At 49.8% G+C, this 17,556-nt stretch overlaps 1 protein-coding gene across 5 annotated transcripts in view; it reads left to right on the forward strand.

Moving 5' to 3' along the window:
* Positions 1–17,523, forward strand: part of ACKR2 (atypical chemokine receptor 2) — a 39,849-nt gene extending 22,326 nt beyond the window's left edge. The window contains exons 1-3 of one of the 5 annotated variants that reach the window (XM_045199908.2): positions 1,934–2,231; positions 9,669–9,785; positions 15,800–17,523. In XM_045199908.2, coding sequence (XP_045055843.2) covers positions 15,829–17,037 — 1,209 coding nt within the window. In that variant the 5' untranslated portion in view covers positions 1,934–2,231; positions 9,669–9,785; positions 15,800–15,828 and the 3' untranslated portion in view covers positions 17,038–17,523. Of the gene's footprint in view, positions 1–1,933; positions 2,232–9,668; positions 9,786–12,313; positions 12,389–14,152; positions 14,234–15,799 lie in introns of those variants that run through there. The other 4 variants (XM_045199907.2, XM_053930192.1, XM_045199909.2 and 1 more) reach the window with 4 other exon arrangements.
* Positions 17,524–17,556: the final 33 nt, after the last annotated feature.

Here is a 17,556-nt window from a genome sequence, read left to right on the forward strand (position 1 = left end):
TCATACTGCCCAACATGTAGTGGGCAGTGTGTCACACACATACTTGTTCATTCAGGCTCTGCTCTTGCCTAGACCTGGGCTCAGGCTGGTGGGTCAATGTAGTCCTTCCCCTGGGAGCTCCTGACCTAGCAGGGGAGCAGGCAAGTAAACAGGCAGCTAGCTATACAGAGATACGTGCCATATTGGGGATGGCGGGGGGAAGGGGAAGATGGTTGAGGAAGTCTAGGAGATGAGAAGATTGCTGACACTGTGGGTAAGCCGACACTGCACTGCTTGAAGGGACTTACAGTCAAAGAAGAAAAGCTGGGTAAGGTTGGTGGTAGGATCCTGCTGGGGAGGTGTCAAGGATGAATGGAGTTGGAGGTTGGGAGGGCTGCCTAGGTAGGGTGTTACGAACTCAAGGGATTCACCACTTGGGGTGTTCTATTCAAGGAGATGTGGTTGTCACAAGGTAGTTTAATTTACTTGCAGCAAATAAAGGAGACAGGATTTATATCCAAATCTCTGTCTCCCCAAGGGAGACTTAGCCATTGCTTATATAAACTCTTTGACCAATTGCATGTTGATTTCTACTTTGCAATTGGCTACACTCAGCAGATTGAGTTTCTGTTGAACCTCATAGTGTTTACAGCTGCATCTGCAAAACAAAGTGCTACATTTTAACATTTGGCAAGAATGTATTTAGTAAGAACTGCCCAGACTTTGAGACCCTTGTCCTCTCTTACAGTTCCCCCCTGAGATTTGTCACTTCTCATCCTTGAGGGACTAGAGATGAGCATCATACTTCTGTAACTGCTTCCTGCTGAACAGGGATGAGTGTGTCTTTGATTTAGAGGAGGGAAATTCTCTGGCTGCCTGACTTATCGAAGTCTTGGGTCCCCTAGGTTCTGGGATTCCTTAGAACAGGAGTGTACAAAGAGAGCACTGCTCTAATAGGAGACGTGTCATAAGAGGCAAGGCAGAAGCAGGGGGGAAAATAACAGGGACCAAGACCCTGCCTCTTAAACTCACAAAGATGTCAGCAAGGGAGAGATGGGAAGGTGTTGTCACGTCTGAATCTTCCCGTATAATTCAGGACACCAAGCCATGGCTTTTATTCAGGAATCACTTATTGAGCTGCTAGGTCTGTCTTTGAAGGACAGGTAGGATCTAGGCAGAAAGTGACTATGCAGAAAGGGTGAGCCCAGTGGATGAAACACAGCAATCCCAAAGGGGGAAGGGCTATCAGCTCTGACAATGCGACACAACATCCAGCTGGTGTTCCGTGGTTTCTTAAGCACAGTGATGCTTGCCATGTGGCCAAGTGAAAAGCTGCTCCTCATAACACACCTTGGCCTGGGAAGGCAGGACAGCTCAGGAGGAAGTCCAGACACGGCCCTCTGCATCTGCTCTTTTGGGACAGTGCACAACAGAAGAGCCCCCTGTGATGGCAGGAGGCACTCCAAGGGATACAAGTGTGTGTGTGTGCGTGCATGCACACACAGGAGACACAGGACGTGGGTAAGGCGAACACGTGAGGCCACGTTGTTCAGGCCCACACAGCACAAGGCCCTCTAGGATCAGACATCCTGTTAAACACCATCCCCTCGTGAGCCAGCTGTAGAGCTGCAGCTCAGAGACCAAAGCCCGTCCAAAAATCAACAGGCAGGGAGAAAGCACCACTAGCCGCAAACTCTTTGTCCCTCAAACCCCCTGCTCAGTAGGCACTGGGATGAGCTTTGAGATGAACAGATCATCAGGGGTCTACATAACCCACAGATTCCATCTTTCATGGACTGTGGCTACTCTCCAGCTTGGGAACTGCTACTAATCTTCCAGAGAGGTGTGGTCGGAGACATGTTTTCCAATAACACTGTTTGAGAGAGAGAGAGGAAGGAAGACAAAGAGGGGGAGAGAAACATTTCCTATATAAGCCCTGACCCAGAATCAAAACTGCAGCCTAGAGGGATCAGGACGATGCTCTAACCAACTGAGCTGCTGGGCCAGGGCCAAGCTGGACTTATTTTCAGTGAGAGAAAACAGTTTGTGGCTGTGCAGCAAGGCTGGGCTGTGGCCAGCACAACGGGGTGCCTTTAGCCTTAAATCAGGATGTGTAGGGGATGTCCGGAGAGCGGAAGAGCTTAGGAGGAAGAACACACTCTCTGCACTTCCCTGAGTGAGAAGGACCCAGACGCTGCTGCTGTCCTCCTGCGCACTGGGTGCGTATCTCCAGGCAAGTGGCTCTGGCTCTGGTACGTTATGGCCACTTCCAGAGTGGGGTGGGCCCTGCCTAGGGACTGCAGGGAGAGATTGGATCCAGTGGCCTGGAACATGGGGGATGTGTGGGGAGAGGGAGGTGTTACCAGGGGTCACTGTGGAGCTTTCTCTTTAGGGCAACTGTTGGAGCAATTGCCCCAGAGGCTGGGGAGTGAGGCGGTCTGCTGGCCCCTTCCCAGCTTGATTCCAGCTCTGAGAATCTGCTGTGTGGGTTCTGAAAATCCCTGAGAGTTGGTATCAGATGTGGCTGGGTGACCTCAGACATTTATTCTCCTCTCTGGACCTCAGTTTCCCCAGCTGTTCTATGATGGGGACAGGTAAGATGGTCTTTAAGGGTTCCCCCTCCCAGGGTTGAAGTTCCCCAGCTCTGTGATCTTTTGCATACATCCATAGTCTTTCCTTGTGCTCCCCATCCTCTCATGATTGCCCCCCAAGTTCTCAGCCTCTCCTTCTACCCCAAGCAGTCCCAGGATTCCCCCCTTATCTATGCCAGACTGAGCCAAGTGTCATTTTAGGGGCTGGAAGGGAAACCAATAGTTATTGGCCATGCATTCATTTATTATAAAAACTCCACCAAGGAGGCATTTTATGGGTGAGAAAACCAAGGCTCAGAGAGGTTAAGTAATTTTCCCAGGGATACTCAGCCATTAAGAAGTAGACTAATCTATGCTGTCTATTCTATGCTGTGCCATGCTGAGCATGTCACCCTCCCTGGGGCTGTTGGTTGTGTTGCATTTTGAACCAGCATAATGCTGAGATACAAATGCAGGGAGCTCTAGAGGTAGACTTTCAAGCAACAATGACAGAGGCAAAAAAGCGAGAACAATTCGGGGAAGATGTGAAAATCCCAATTTCTTTTGCTGCAGCAGCTCTTTGAAGAGTCAGGCTCAAAGATTGCTTAGTTTTTATTCATTGAAATAAGCTTTGGGAGGAGGGGTTTCCTTGTGATTTATCACTGTCACAAACATCCCCATTTCCTGATAAGAGACAGGAAAGCATTGAATAGTAATGTGAGGTCCCTGGGAGCATGGGGAGCAGGCAGACCTCACATTCCCCAGGGATGAGGAGGTGGCATGTTAATCAAGGAGACCCCTGCCCTGCCGGAGACTGGAAAAGGCCTCTTCCAGCCAGACTCTGATTCCACAAATCTAGGGAGGTTTAGTGCAGCAGACAGGGCTCTGGGCATGAAAACAGACAAGATATACCACAACGGTCCCGAGGGTAATTCCAAGATGGGGGTGGGTGGGAAGGGAGTCTGAGGTTATGGGGTGTTTTTCAGCCTTCTATTTTTTCTTGTATTTGCATATTTTACATTGAGCATGTATTACTATTATAACTAGGAAAACCACATGCTAAAAAAGTAAAGAGAGAAAGACAGTGACTGTGCAGTGGTCCAGGGCTCAGCCAGTGGTCAGAGCTGTAGGGTCAGCACTGCCTAGCTTGTGGTGTGGCCCTGGACTTGTGACACCAGGGAGGTGGCACCTGCTGCCTCTTCACAAGGGAGCCAGGAGGACTGGCAAGGTCTGGGATATAAAAAAGCATCAGGGAGTATAGAGCCGCATGTAAACGACAAGGCTAGTTACTGTTGTTTTCTTGTAGTTTTTACATTGTACTGAATCCAAATGCAATGATTCCCATGGTGGACCATGCAGAGGGCAGCTGTCTTCCCGTGAGTTTAAGGAAAGGGCTCAGCCCTGGGGTATGGTTCAGGATACAGGCTGCAGAGCCAGATACAGGGACTTGATTTCCAGACTTGAAGTCCACTTGCTGTGTGTCCTTGGGCACATTACTCCCCCTTGCTGAGCCTCATTTAGTCGTTTGTAAAATAGGAATAATAGTGCTTGTCCCATAAAGTTGTTGTGAGCAGTAAATACATTAATACTTACAGACTTCTGGCCAAAATGGAGGACTCCCAGCCAAGATAGAGGTATAGGTAGACATACTATGCCTCCTTACGCAACCAAAAGAAGGACAACAAAAAATTTAAAAACAAAAACAACCAGAACTGCCAGAAAATCAAACTGTATGGAAATCCGACAACCAAAGAGTTAAAGAAAAAACATTTGTCTAGACAGGTAGGAGAGGTGGGCTGGCAGCTGGGGCGGAGAGGACCAGGCAGGCAAGGCAGTGGCTGGCAGTCCCACATCTGTGTGCGGATAAACCAGGAGGAACAACTGGAGAGCGAGACAAACCGCACAACCCAGGGTTCCAGAGCAGGAAAAGAAAGTCTCAAAAATCCATGGCTGTAAAAACATGGGGTTACTGTGGCAGGAGGGACTCCACGCCTCACAGGAGAGTTTGTTGGAGAGACCCACAGGGTCCTAGAATGTACACAAAGCCACCCACCTGGGAATCAGTACCAGAAGGGTCCAATTTGATTGTAGCAGGAGAAGTGACTGAAAGCTGGCCAAGAGCTGAGCAAGCAGCATTGTTCCCTCTCTGACCCCTCCTCCACATATAGCATCACAAGGCAGAGAAGTGAGTTGCCCCACCCCGGTGAATATCTAAAGCCCCACCACTTACAACATAACAGGTGCACCGAGATAAAGAAATATGGCCCAAATGAAAGAACAGATCAAAACTCCAGAAAAAGAACTAAGCAATGAAGAGATAGCAAACCTATCAGATGCAGAGTTCAAAACATTGGTAATCAGGATGCCTATAGATATGGTTGAGTATAGTCACAAAATAGAGGAAAAAGTGAAGGCTATGCAAAGGGAAATAAGGGAAGGAAACTGGGACTCGGAACAACAATTTGGAACAGAAGGAAGAAATAAACATTCAACAAGAACAGAATGAAGAAACAACAATTCAAAAAAATGTGGAGAGGCTTAGGAACATCTGGGACAACTTTAAATGTTCCAACATCCAAATCTTAGGGGTGCCAGAGGAGAAGAGGAAGAGGAGGAAGAAACTGAAAACTTATTGGAAAAAATAATGAAGGAGAACTTCCCCAATCTGGCAAAGGAAATAGACTTCCAGGAAGTCAAGGAAGCACACACCAAGGCACATCATAATTACCTTAGCCAAAATTAAAGATAAGGAGAGAATCTTAGAAGCATCAAGAGAAAAGGAGACAGTTACCTACAAAGGAGTTCCCATAAGACTATAAGCTGATTTCTCAAAAGAAACCTTGCAGGCAAGAAGGGGCTGGAAAGAAGTATTCCAAGTCATGAAAGTCAAGGACCTACATCCAAGATTACTGTATCCAGTAAAGCTATCATTTAGAATGGAAGGGCAGATAAAATGCTTCCAAGATAAGGTCAAACTAAAGGAGTTCATCATAACCAAGCCCTTATTATATGAAAGGTTAAAGTGACTTATTTAGGAAAAAGAAGATCAAAACTATGAACATTAAAAGGACAACAAACTCACAACTATCAACAACTGAACCTAAAAAAGAAAAAACAAAAACTAAGTAAACAACTAGAACAGGAGCAGAGCCACAGAAATGGAGATCACATGGAGGGTTATCAGTGAGGAGGAGAAGGGGGAGAATGGTGGGAAAAGGTACAGGGAATAAGAAGCATAAATGGTAGGTACAAAATAGACAGAGGGAGGTTAAGAATAGTATGGGAAATGAAGAAGCCAAAGAACTTATGTGTATGACCCATGGACATGAACTAAGGTGGGGGAATGCTGGTGGGGGGCGGGTGTACAGGGCGGAGGGGAATAAAGGGGAGAAAAATGGGACAACTGTAATAGCATAATCAATAAAATATACTTAAAAATACATATAGAGCTTGGTGGATGGGACCACGACTGACTTTTTTTCATTTATTATTTGAGAGAGAGAGATTTGTCGTTCCACCTATTTATGCATTCATTGCTTTCTTCTTGCATGCACTCTGACCAGGGATCAAACCCACAATCTGGGTGTGTCACACAAGGGTCTAACCTAATGGGCCAATGTCCAGGGCCACTTGTTGCTTTCTGTGAGAGGTAACGTCACTTAGTGTTTGAGAGCCTGGACTCTGGCTTTCAGATCCTGGCTCTACTACCACTTGCTCCTTGACATTGGGCCAGTTCCCTATCCGCTCTGTGCCTGTGTCCTCAGCTGCAAAACCAGGCTAATAATAGCATTTAACCTCCATAAGGTACATGAGAGGATACACGAGTTAATATATGTAAATCCCCTTGCCCCAGCATCCAGCACACTGCCAGGGTCCCACGGTGGTAGCTGTTATACGATTGTGTCAGACTTGACCCTCACAAAGTCCGTGGCTGTATTTATTTTATGAGTGAGAACACAGGCTCATGGAAGTCAAGGGCTCCTGGACGGAAGCCCTGACTTTGTCTTGGGGCTGGCGGGGCAAACTGAGAGGGGAAGCAGAGACCCAGCCCTGCCCCAAGCTGGTCATTCATGGGTTCTCTCCCTGCGGTCATTCCCGTGTGGCTCTGGGCTACTTTCCTCAAACCTCGCTCACGCGGCTGTCAGTTCCTTTTGCTGTTTTCCATTCACACAGCATCTGCCTCCCAACCAGCCTTCTATTCTGGCATCCTGAACGATAGCAGCCCGGTCGTCTGTCTCTTCTCCATCACCAGTCCTCCTCCTGCACCCCTATTTTTTAATGAGCTAGCCCAGACTCTGGGCCTGCTTTCAAATCTCAACTGCCACTTACTAGCTGTGTGACCTTAGGGAAGTTCCTTAGCCTCTCTGTGACTCGGTTTCCTCCCAGGTAAAACAGAGATAATAGTAGTGTCTGCCTCGAAGTGTTATTGCAGGGATCAAGTGAATTGATCCTTGCAGTAAAATTCTGAGTAAGTGCCGTGTAAGTGGTGGGTATTATTATTGTCGTTGTTGTTGTTGCTATATGCCTGGTACTGTTTAATACCTGGCGTTTTCCCAATCCTAGAAGGAGGAAAATAGAGAGCCTAACACTGTTACTAGTCCCCCCAAAGGCAGGTTTTCTGCCACATGTGCCCCCACACCAGAGTGCTTTCTGCAGCCAGACCTTGTGGTCAGAGTGTGAGTAATGTCACAACTCCTGCCTGAACAGTCCCAGCCACAGTCAGGGCCATGTCCAGGCCTTAGGACTCCATTCCTCAGGTCCCCTTGCCTGCTGCAGGAGGACTGAGTGGGATGGAATGGGGTGGTCCCAGGGCACATGCCGTGACACTGGTCCAGGGAGGCTGCACCAGCTGGCAGTGGCGTTGGAACGTGACTCAAGTGGAAACAGTGGAGGCTCTGGGCCAGTCACGCTGCACGGTCACAGGCTCCCACGGCTGCTGGGGCAGAGCAGCCTGGGCTGAGAAAACAGCTTCCAGGAGGGTCTTGGCCCAGCTGTGTCCTGGGCGCCGTGGGGAAAACCAGGCATGGAAAATGTGAGTGGAGAGAAGGGAGGGGGAGAGGTGGCTGCCCTGATTAATCCCAGGATCCTTTGTTGAGTGCGTCTCAGCGCCAGCAACCCTGGGGCGACACCAGTCTATCAGAGGAGGCCAGTGGGTCCTCAAAAGGTGACTCTGCTGCCAGGAGGTGGGCACTGAGGCTGACAAGTGATGTCCTGTGAGGGCTTGGGGAGCGGGGTGGGGGGCACACTGGGCCAGTGGCCCTGGCAGCTTCTGGGAAGGGAGGGTTCAGGTTACATTTTAAAGGATATGACTTTTAAGTTGTAAGGAAGCCAGCAAAAATGACTGTCCACTAGAAGTGATCTCAAATGTTAGTTTTGGTTTTATATTTTTGAAAGCTGGTGTGGCCTCTGGGGTCACTTCCGATATTGTTTATTTGTTCACTGGTCTCAGCCGCACTGTGACCAGCACTCTCAGCATGGGTGTGCCGAGGACACCTGACAGGGGACCTACCTGTGACCCCGTCCTCGAGCTCTTGGCTCAGGAGGAGGGCAGCCATGGGACTGATGTGGAAGGTGGAAGAGGGAAGGTGGTGGGAGACAGAGAGACAGGGTTTGGTCCAGCTCCACGGGGTCCTGACAAGGGCTGTGCTGGTAAAGGTGGTGGGGTGCGGGGCACACACAGGAGAGGGGAGCTCTGGTTTGTAGCATATGCCATGGTGTAAACATCCCCACCACGACCCATTTCCAGCTGCCAACGTGCCGTCCCTGAAAGTAGAATTGGTTAATTCCGTGGCTGCCGGCCGAATGCCTCCCAGACGTGACACAGCAGGCTCGGCTGGCTCCGAGTCATGACTGACTTTGAAGCTTCTCTGCCACTTGGTGCTGAGGCTAGGAGTCCTACTATCATAGGCTCATCCTTCACATCCAAGTTCAGTCTGTGTTGAAAGGGGAGCTGGGAGGAAAGGGTTATCAGATCTACCTTGTGTTGTTCGGGCCATCTAATCCTGGATCTGTCATTGGCTGAAGCAAAACTGTGGGCACTGGGGCTTCACCTCTCCAAACGTCCAGTTTCCTCATCTGGAAAGTGGGGATCATAGTAATGCCACTTCCCAGAACTGTGATGAGGATTAGACGTGAAATTGCATGTGAGTGTGTAGCTCGTAGAAGGAACCCAACTAATACGGCTGCCTTCCTGTCTAGATGGATGGAGCCTTATCCTCTCTCTCATGGCCTTGACTGAGACTTCTCTGAGAGGCCTCGAGATCCTCGGGAGGAACTGGACTGTCTAGCCAGAGACTCTTGCTAAGTCAAAGCTGGAGCCAGCCCAGGCCAGCAGCCTCAGGCAGTCAGTCACCAAGAGGTTGATGTTGTTGCCCTAGAGACAAGCTATGGTTTGCTTCTGTGCCCTTGGCTTCCTTGTAGGGGAAACTCAGCTGACCTTGCCCTTGCTATCCCTCAGGACCTTTTCAAAGCCTCCCACTCTAGCCTGCATATAGTTCTCTGGATTCCCCAGAAGTTCTACTACTGAGCTTTATCTAGGGTTGCCTTACTACCTGCTAATTCATACTAGGATGTGAATAACTGACACCTCCATTCATTCCACTTAAGGTGTTGCTGGGTAAACTAAATGAATTCAGGCAATTAGGAAAAGTGAAAACAAAACAGAGGGAAAGCCAGAATGGGGCTAGAAGGACAGTTCGGGGGCTAGAGGGTAACAGAGACCTAAGAGCAGGCAGGACCATGGGTTCATGGTCTGGCTACTTACTGTATGCTTTGCACAAGTTGTCCCCCTTCTCAGTCTCAGTTTCCCCACATGTAAGGTGAAGGAGGTGGACACGATGCACTCTTACTCCCTCGGTCCGAGATGCTTAGGGCACAAAAGGTCACAGCAAGTATATTACCTATTGCCACTGTATCAAATACCACAAAATCAGTGGCTTAATACAACCCAAATTTATCAAGTTAATGTTCTAGAGGTCAGAAGTCTAAAATGGGTCAGCAGGGCTGCATCCCCCTGGAGGATCGGGGGGAAATCCGTGCCTTGGCTCTTCCAGCTCCCAGAGGATCGCTTCACTCTGCATCAGTCTGACTTCTGTTTCCGTTGTCCCATCTTTCATTCAGGTGTTCCTGCCTCCTTCCTGCAAGGACGCCTGTGATTGTACTGGATACTCTAGGAGGCCTCTCCGTCTCAAGGCCATTAACTTAAGCACGTCTGTGAAGTCGCTGTTGACATACAAGGTAACATTCACAGGTTGCAGGGATTAGGATGTGGACATCTTTGGGAGGCCATTACCTGTGGGCCATAGGGAGGCCGCATTTTGCTTTGCTCAGTAAAGCCTTTGAGGCATTAATGGTGGATTCTATAGAGGCTAGACCAGCCAGGGAGGGCAATGTCCTGGCCAGCTGAGACCTCCTGAGCCCAAATTACACCTCTCTCAGGCAGCCCCTTTCTGTAAGCTGGATAGGTCAGAACAGAGGCCAAGGATGAGATGGACTAGGGACAAGACACTGTTCCTGGAGCCTGCAGACCCAGGATTCAGCTGCAGCTCAGCCAGTGACTTCCTATGAGATTGTGAAAAAGTCGCTTTGCGCCTGGGTTAAATGGTGCTGACAGTTCCTTCCTGGTTTGCCTTGCAGGACTGCCATAGTGCGTTAGAAGGTGCCTGGCCAGATCCCGGGTCTACATGGGGGTGTGGTTGCTATTGTTGATGAGAGTGATGGGAGGGGCTGGTGGCCTCAGTCCCAGAGTGAAAAATCAGGAGGCCCCGAGAGGAAAGGGAATAGCGTGTTCTAGGTGGTGTGGTCCAACCTAGGACCCACTGGCCTGACATCCAGCTTTGATCAAAGCAATCATTGGACTTGGTTGTTTGTTAAAGCAAAAGTCAAGGACTTTGAGAACCCATGTCAGGTTCAAGTTCAGTGCTGACAGACCAAAACTGCTGGTGTTTAATTAGGGACACCTCCTAAGAAATCCTAATCAGGCCCAAGCGCAGAAGAGCACTTCCTCCTTCAAACCCCAGCAGCTCACAGACTCCCAGCCATGTGTTGGGGGCATCTTTCCTGCTGCTCAGAAGAGGGAGAGGCTCAGGGACAGGAGACCCCAGGTGCACAGGTAGAATGGAAGACCAGGAAAAGAAGGTATAGGACCAAGTTCCCGAGGCCAGTCAGGAGCACAGCCTGGCCCTGGAGAAAGCCACCCACTCTGAGTTCCTGGGGTGGCAACAGTGTGTGTGTGTGTGTGTGTGTGTGTGGCTTTTGCAAATATCTAGCCCAGATGCCATGACAGGAGCCCAAGGGTGGGACAAGGAGTGGGAGGACTTCAGGGTTCCCCTGGGAGAGGTCCCGCCTCAGCAGCATTGGACATTTCCATCAGCTCTGAGATCACAGTGTCAAGGAAACTAGAAGCATCAACACTTATTTCAAAATTCTGCCCGGAAAAAAAATAGACACAACTTCTATCAGGAAGGGCTGGGGAAAATGTTAACAACATCTATGTAAAAAGCTAAAATTGTTACTGTATAAAACCTTTTGTAAAATGAGAATCCCACCCATTTAAAACAATAAATCATTCATAGAAGAAATATAAACTGGCACTGAATGTATTAAAAAAATTCAACCTTAAGGATTTCTGGCCAAGATGGAGGTGTAGGTAGATACCCTCTGTCTCCTCACACAGCCAAAATAAAGACAACAACAAATTTAAAAGCAAAAAATAAAAATAACCAGAACGGCTAGAAAATTGAACTGTATGAAAGTCTGACAACCAAGGAGTTAAAGAAGAAACGTAAGACTGGTAGGAGGGGTGGAGACAGGCAGCCAGGGCAGAGAGGAAGAGCAGCTTGGCGACTGGAAAACGGGGTGGGTGAGGCGGTGGCTGGAAGACCAGGGAGTCCTACATTGGATAAACTGGGAGGAACAACTGGGAAATGAGAGAGACCATGTAACCCAGGGTTCCAGCTCGGGGAAATAAAGCCTCAAAATCTCTGACTGTAAAAACCTGAGGGGGTTGTGGCAGAGGGAGAAACTCCCAGCCTCACAGGAGATTTTGTTGGAGAGACCCTAGAACGTACACAAACCCACCCACTCAGGAATCAGCACCAAAAGTCCCCAGTTTGCTAGTGGGTAGTGGGGGCTGTGACTGAGAGCCAGCAAGAGCCAAGCAAGCGGCATTGTTCCCTCTCTGGCCCCTCCCCCACACACAGCGCCACAAGGCAGCAATGTGGGTTGCCCCGCCCTGGTGACTATCTAAGGCTCCGCCCCTTACAACATAACAGGTGTGCCGAGACAAAAAAATATGGGCCAACTGAAAAAACAGATCAAAGCTCCAAAACTAGAACTAAGCAATGAAGAGACAGCCAACCTGTAAGATGCAGAGTTCAAAACATTGGTAATCAGGATGCCTACAGAAATGGTTGAGTATGGTTGCAAAATAGAAGAAAAAGTGAAGGCTATGCAAAGTGAAATAAAGAAAAATATACAGGGAACCAACAGTGAAGGGAAGGAAACTGAGACTGAAATCAACAATTTGCAACAGAAGGAAGAAATAAACCACACCGCTCTCCTTAGGGACCCAACCGGAATGTGTCCCACAACGTGAGCAGTACGGAAACTCTTGAGCATCTCCTTTGCCTTATCCTGTTGCTCACTGCTACTATTATAACTGTCCTTGTCCTTTAGAAGCTCTCTGCATCCCCCAACTGCCCCAAATAATCCACACCCCTCTCTTTTCCAGGAGCAGTAAGGGTTCCCCATCAGTCAGCATCCAGGCCTTCTACAACCTCTGCATAAGCATCCTAGCTGAGGCAGCATCGCAGCACTCCCCCGAACAGGACGTGCTCCAAGTACTATGGGACGCCTTCCTCCAGGGGAATGTCCAGGACTATTCCTGGGAACTAGTTGCCATGTGGCTAGAAGTAGACTGACCCTAGTTGGCATTTTCGTACTCTTACTCCTTCCTCTCTCTTATTCACCCTTACCAGACCCCTCTTTCAACCTAGCGGTCCATATAGCCCACTTCTTAAAGTTAAATAACCCCTGCTGGCTTTGCCTCCCCACCCGTAGCTGGGGGTGTATCCAGCCCCTACCACCAAGTCAGTGGGGTAATGTCTCTTGCAGTCTGGACTCCACAACCACCCACAGCGATACTTGGGGGCCTCAGGTTACCAAACGCTACCAAAATAAGTTACCAGACACATCTTCTGCCCACGACTGCCACTCTCCCAAGGGTCTCCTATTCTCGCACAGCATCAATCACTTGCACACCACCTTTCCCTTCTGTATCATCAGTCAAAGGAGTGAGGGAACCCTGGTTGGCTCACTTAACCCAAACAAGTGCCAACGGAGCTTCATAATCTCACAACCCCCTCTCAGAAATGTCCCGAGACTCTCCCTAACCAGGGTACCAAACCCTGGGGTAGGTGGAATCCAGAACCCTGGAGATGATACTGCTTTCTTACATATTCGCTTCCCAAGACCTGCGACTCTCACGGCACAATCCCAGCACAGACACCCACCCACCGCAATGGCCAGCCAGCCAGGAAAGTTAGCTTCCGCGACCTTCTTTCCCAAGAGGACCGGGACTGTCTTCCCCTGTACCAGGATTGCACTGTGGTAGTTCCTTATGGGAAAAAGCAGGGCTCTGTCTACTCTGAATTTATAGACCAACCCTTCCAAAATCCTACCATCGACCCCCTGGTTGCAGCATCTCTAGCTGCATAAGGACTTGAATACTGGGGTACCAAAGACTCTAGGACTAGAACACTTGTTAGCGCTGGATATGTCTCAGTAGAACCCAGCCCATTCTGCTGGCAGAATAGAAAGTTTCTGCAGAAATCCACCACTCTTCAGGGGTATATTGGGTTTGTGGACCATGGGCCTATTGGACCCTGCCCCCCAAAATGGAGAGGTATCTGCTCCTTGGGTTATGTTCTTTCTGACACATCAATCGCATGAGAAAATGCCTCACGCCCCTTTCCCCTTAGGGGACAGGGACACTTATTCAAAAGGGCCGGCCCATTGATCCCCATAAGAGCATTACTAGGAGTCCTCTCCATGGCTGGGGCCACGACGGGTGGCACTCCCCTAGGTGATCATTACCAATTATCTCTAGAAACAGTGGAGGCACTTATCAAGATGGGGGAAACCCTAGCTGCACCCCAGAAGCAGCTAGACCTCCTAGCAGGGGTAGCCCTTCCAAGCGGAAGAGTCCTAGACCTACTCACAGCATCAGAAGGAGGCACATGTCTGTATCTCAGAGAAGAGTGCTGTTTCCATGTTAACAGATCGGGCCAGGTCCAGCAAAACATTCAGGGTATCCTGGAGTCTGCTTCTAAAATCAAGAATCTGAGTCCCTCCATAAATCCTAGTTCCTGGCTCCCCAGCATGACCTGGCTACTGCCTTTCCTGGGACCCCTCTTCTCAATACTCCTACTCCTTATGCTCAGTCCATGTATCTTTAACCTGCTTGTAAAGTTCATATCTTCTAGACTGGAGCAGTTCAAAAACCAAATCGGGGCAGTGCTGGTCCTGCAACTCTGTCAACCAGGGCAAGCGCAAGCACAGCTCATGGAGATGGCTGAGGGGCAGCTCTACGACCCTTCCCAGCGGGAAGCAGTTCCGGAAGACAGACCTTCACTCATTTACCCCCAGCTTTGAAAAAATAATAAAAAGCAGTCTGGAATGAAAGGGTCAGGCCAGTTCCCCAGCCTGCCAGGCTGCTCATGACCCAGTCAGGCCAGTTTCCAACCCTCGGGCCTGCCTATGACTCAGTTGTCCCTGTGTTAAGCCTGTGGCTTAATCCAAACTCTCTCCCATGGCCCACAATACACATCTGGCACCAGCCACAATGGCCAGTGGCCAGACTGACCCTCCTGTGCCTGGGAACAGCCCACCCTTTGCCTAACCCGTTGCTCACATCCTGGAACCCTGAGGCACTCACCTGGAAGAAGAAGAGACTAACCCCTCCCCTACCCCCTCACAAACCCTGTACTTTTTCTTTTAAAACCCCTACTCTTGTCTTCTGCTGCTGCTGAAGTCGACCCTGACTCAGCCCACCTCTCAGCACAGCATTAAATAAAGACACTTGGGTCAGATCAACCAGTTCCTCCCACCTCTCTCTCTCATGCATTTCTAACACCTCTCACCTCTCCTGCCCAGGCAGCTGCCATCTTGAATCCTGTGCCCATCATTCCCTGGCTTTCCCTTTCATCTCTTTCAACTCCTATGCATATAGTACCTTTGTCTTAATTTTATTAAAAGAATATCATGTCTATATTTTTACGGGACTTTGAGAGACTGGACATTTTCCAAAGGCAGTCGGGTGGTGGTGAGGGTGGTGAGGAAGGAGGCTGGGATGCCACGCACATTTCAGTCCTAGGTGGTTGAGTAGTTGGCAGTGCCATCCAGTTAGACAGACACAGGAGAGGAGGGGAGGCTGGTGGTAAGGTGGTGGACGCAGGCCTCAGGAAAGCAGTAATTTAAACTACCGTTTATCGAGTACCTACTATGTTCTGGGCACTCTTCACAGCACCTGAAGTGCTTCACATGAATACTTAAGCCCCACGAACACCCACGAGTAGGCACTGTTATTGTTATCACTTTAAAGATGGGGAAACCGAGGGATAGAAAAGTTTAGTTGTTCTGAGTCTATCAACATAACAGATCACAATTTTCTGCTACAAACCTAAACATTCTGGTTAAAATAAAACATGAGATGTAAAAGAAAATGTTGACATAAAACAATATTTATAACTAGAAGACTTTACATAAAAGCAAGGGAAATTCTCGGGGGATGGAAGTAAAGAAAGCTCAAAGCCAGAGGGGCAAACCAGGCATTTACACATAAAACAAGCCCCGCTGAAGAGGAGCTCTCATTTAAAAAGCAAACATAAGCCACACAAAGAATAATTAAAAGCCACCAGGCACGGGGAAGAGTATGGAGACACAATAATTGGTAGCCCTAAATAATAAGGAAAAGTAGGAAAGCCAGTACCAGTTTGTTTAAATGATGAGGGAGAAAAGTTAGCCATAATGAAAGAAGTAGACACTAAGAGAACACCTGAGGCTAAGTCACTTACCCAAGGTGACATAAACAGTGACAGACTTGGGCTCCCCGCACTTGTGCTTGTATGTGCTGGGCTGAAGGTGTAGGTGTGAGGAGCCCGTTGGACATCCCAGAGTGGTAGAAATGGGGTCTAAGAGAAGTGGGATTGCCTGGCTTCACCGTCTGTCTCTCACACTACTCTGGTTGGCAGAGCTCCAGGACCAGGTGTATCCTCCCAGCATGGCCACCACCGCCTCCCCTCAGCCGCTGCTCACCACCAAGGTCGCCAGTTCTGAGAACAGCAGCTCCTTCTATGACTACGAGGACTACTTGGACCTGGAAGCCTTCCTGCTCTGCAGGAAGGACGAGGTGCTGTCTTTTAGCAGAGTCTTCCTGCCGGTCGTCTACAGCCTGGTCTTTGTGCTGGGCCTGGGCGGGAACCTCCTTCTTCTAGCGGTCTTGCTCCGGTACGTGCCTCGCAGGCGGATGACAGAGATCTATCTGTTGAACCTGGCTATCTCCAACCTCCTGTTCGTGGTGACCCTGCCCTTCTGGGTCATCTCCGTGGCCTGGCATTGGGTCTTTGGGAGTTTTTTGTGCAAGGCGGTGAGCACTCTCTATACCATCAACCTCTACAGTGGCATCTTCTTCATTAGCTGCATGAGCCTAGACAAATACCTAGAGATCGTCCATGCTCAGGCCCACCACAGGCTGAGGACCTGGGTCAAGCGCTGGGTCCTTGTGGTCGTGGTCTGGGCTGTGGCCCTGGCTGTCTCCATCCCTGACATGATCTTTGTGCAGGCACATGAAAACCCCGTGGGTGTGTGGAACTGCTATCCGGATTTCGGGGGGCACGGGACCTTCTGGAAGCTCCTTCTCCGCTTCCAGCAGAATATCCTGGGGTTTCTCCTTCCACTCCTTGCCATGATCTTCTTCTATTCCCGCATTGCTTTGGTCCTGGTCAGGCGGAAGCCCCCAGGCCGGGGCCGGGCTCTGAAGACAGCCGTCGCCCTCGTGGTGGCCTTCTTCGTGCTGTGGTTCCCATACAACCTCGTCTTGTTTCTGCACTCGCTGATGGACCTGAAAGTGTTATGGGACTGCAAGGCCAGCCGGTACCTGGATTACGCACTGCAGGTAACAGAGAGCATCGCCTTCTTTCACTGCTGCTTCACGCCTGTCCTCTACGCCTTCTCCGTCCGCTGCTTCAGCCAGTACCTGAAGGCGTCCCTGGCCACTGTGTGTGGGCGGCACCAGGCACCTTGCCCTCCCCAGGCCCCACTGTCCAGCTGTTGTGAGAGTAGCAACCTCACTGGCCAAGAAGAAATGACCAGCGTGAATGACCTTGGGGAAAGGCAGGCTGAGGACCCCCCCAACAAGGAGGGTGTAGGGGAAAAGGAAACCCAAGTGGCCATGCCACAGTCTGATGAGAGAGGATGGGACCCAGCTTAGCTGGGCATCCACCCAAATTCTTCTCTCCACGGGTCTCACTGATGATGTTGCTAAACCCAGCGGTCAGTTTTCAGTTCTCACCCATCACCAGCATCCGCTCACTCCTTCCGGGACATCAGGCTCCCTGAACTGCTGCAATAGTCGCCCCGCTGACCTCTGTTTCCTACCGTCATGTCCTCCTATCATCGATTGCAGTGGTCCTCAACCTTTTGGAACCAGAGACCAGTTTCTGTAACTACCTCTTTGTACTTCTTAATGCCCTCACCTCTTCATTCATTCCCCTACACCTGCCTCCCATCAGGCAACCATCAAAATGCTCCCTGGGCCCTGGCTGGTGTGGCTCAGTGGATTGAGTGCCTGCCTGCGAACCAAATGGTTGCCGGTTCGATCCCAGTCAGGGCACTTGTCTGGGTTGCGGGCCAGGTCCCCAGTAAGGGGTGCATGAGAAGCAACCACACATTGATGTTTCCCTCTCTTTCTTCTTCCCTTTCCCTCTCTCTGAAAATAAATAAATAAATA

The sequence above is a fragment of the Desmodus rotundus genome, chromosome 8 (assembly GCF_022682495.2).
Source record: "Desmodus rotundus isolate HL8 chromosome 8, HLdesRot8A.1, whole genome shotgun sequence".
Lineage (NCBI taxonomy): Eukaryota > Metazoa > Chordata > Mammalia > Chiroptera > Phyllostomidae > Desmodus > Desmodus rotundus.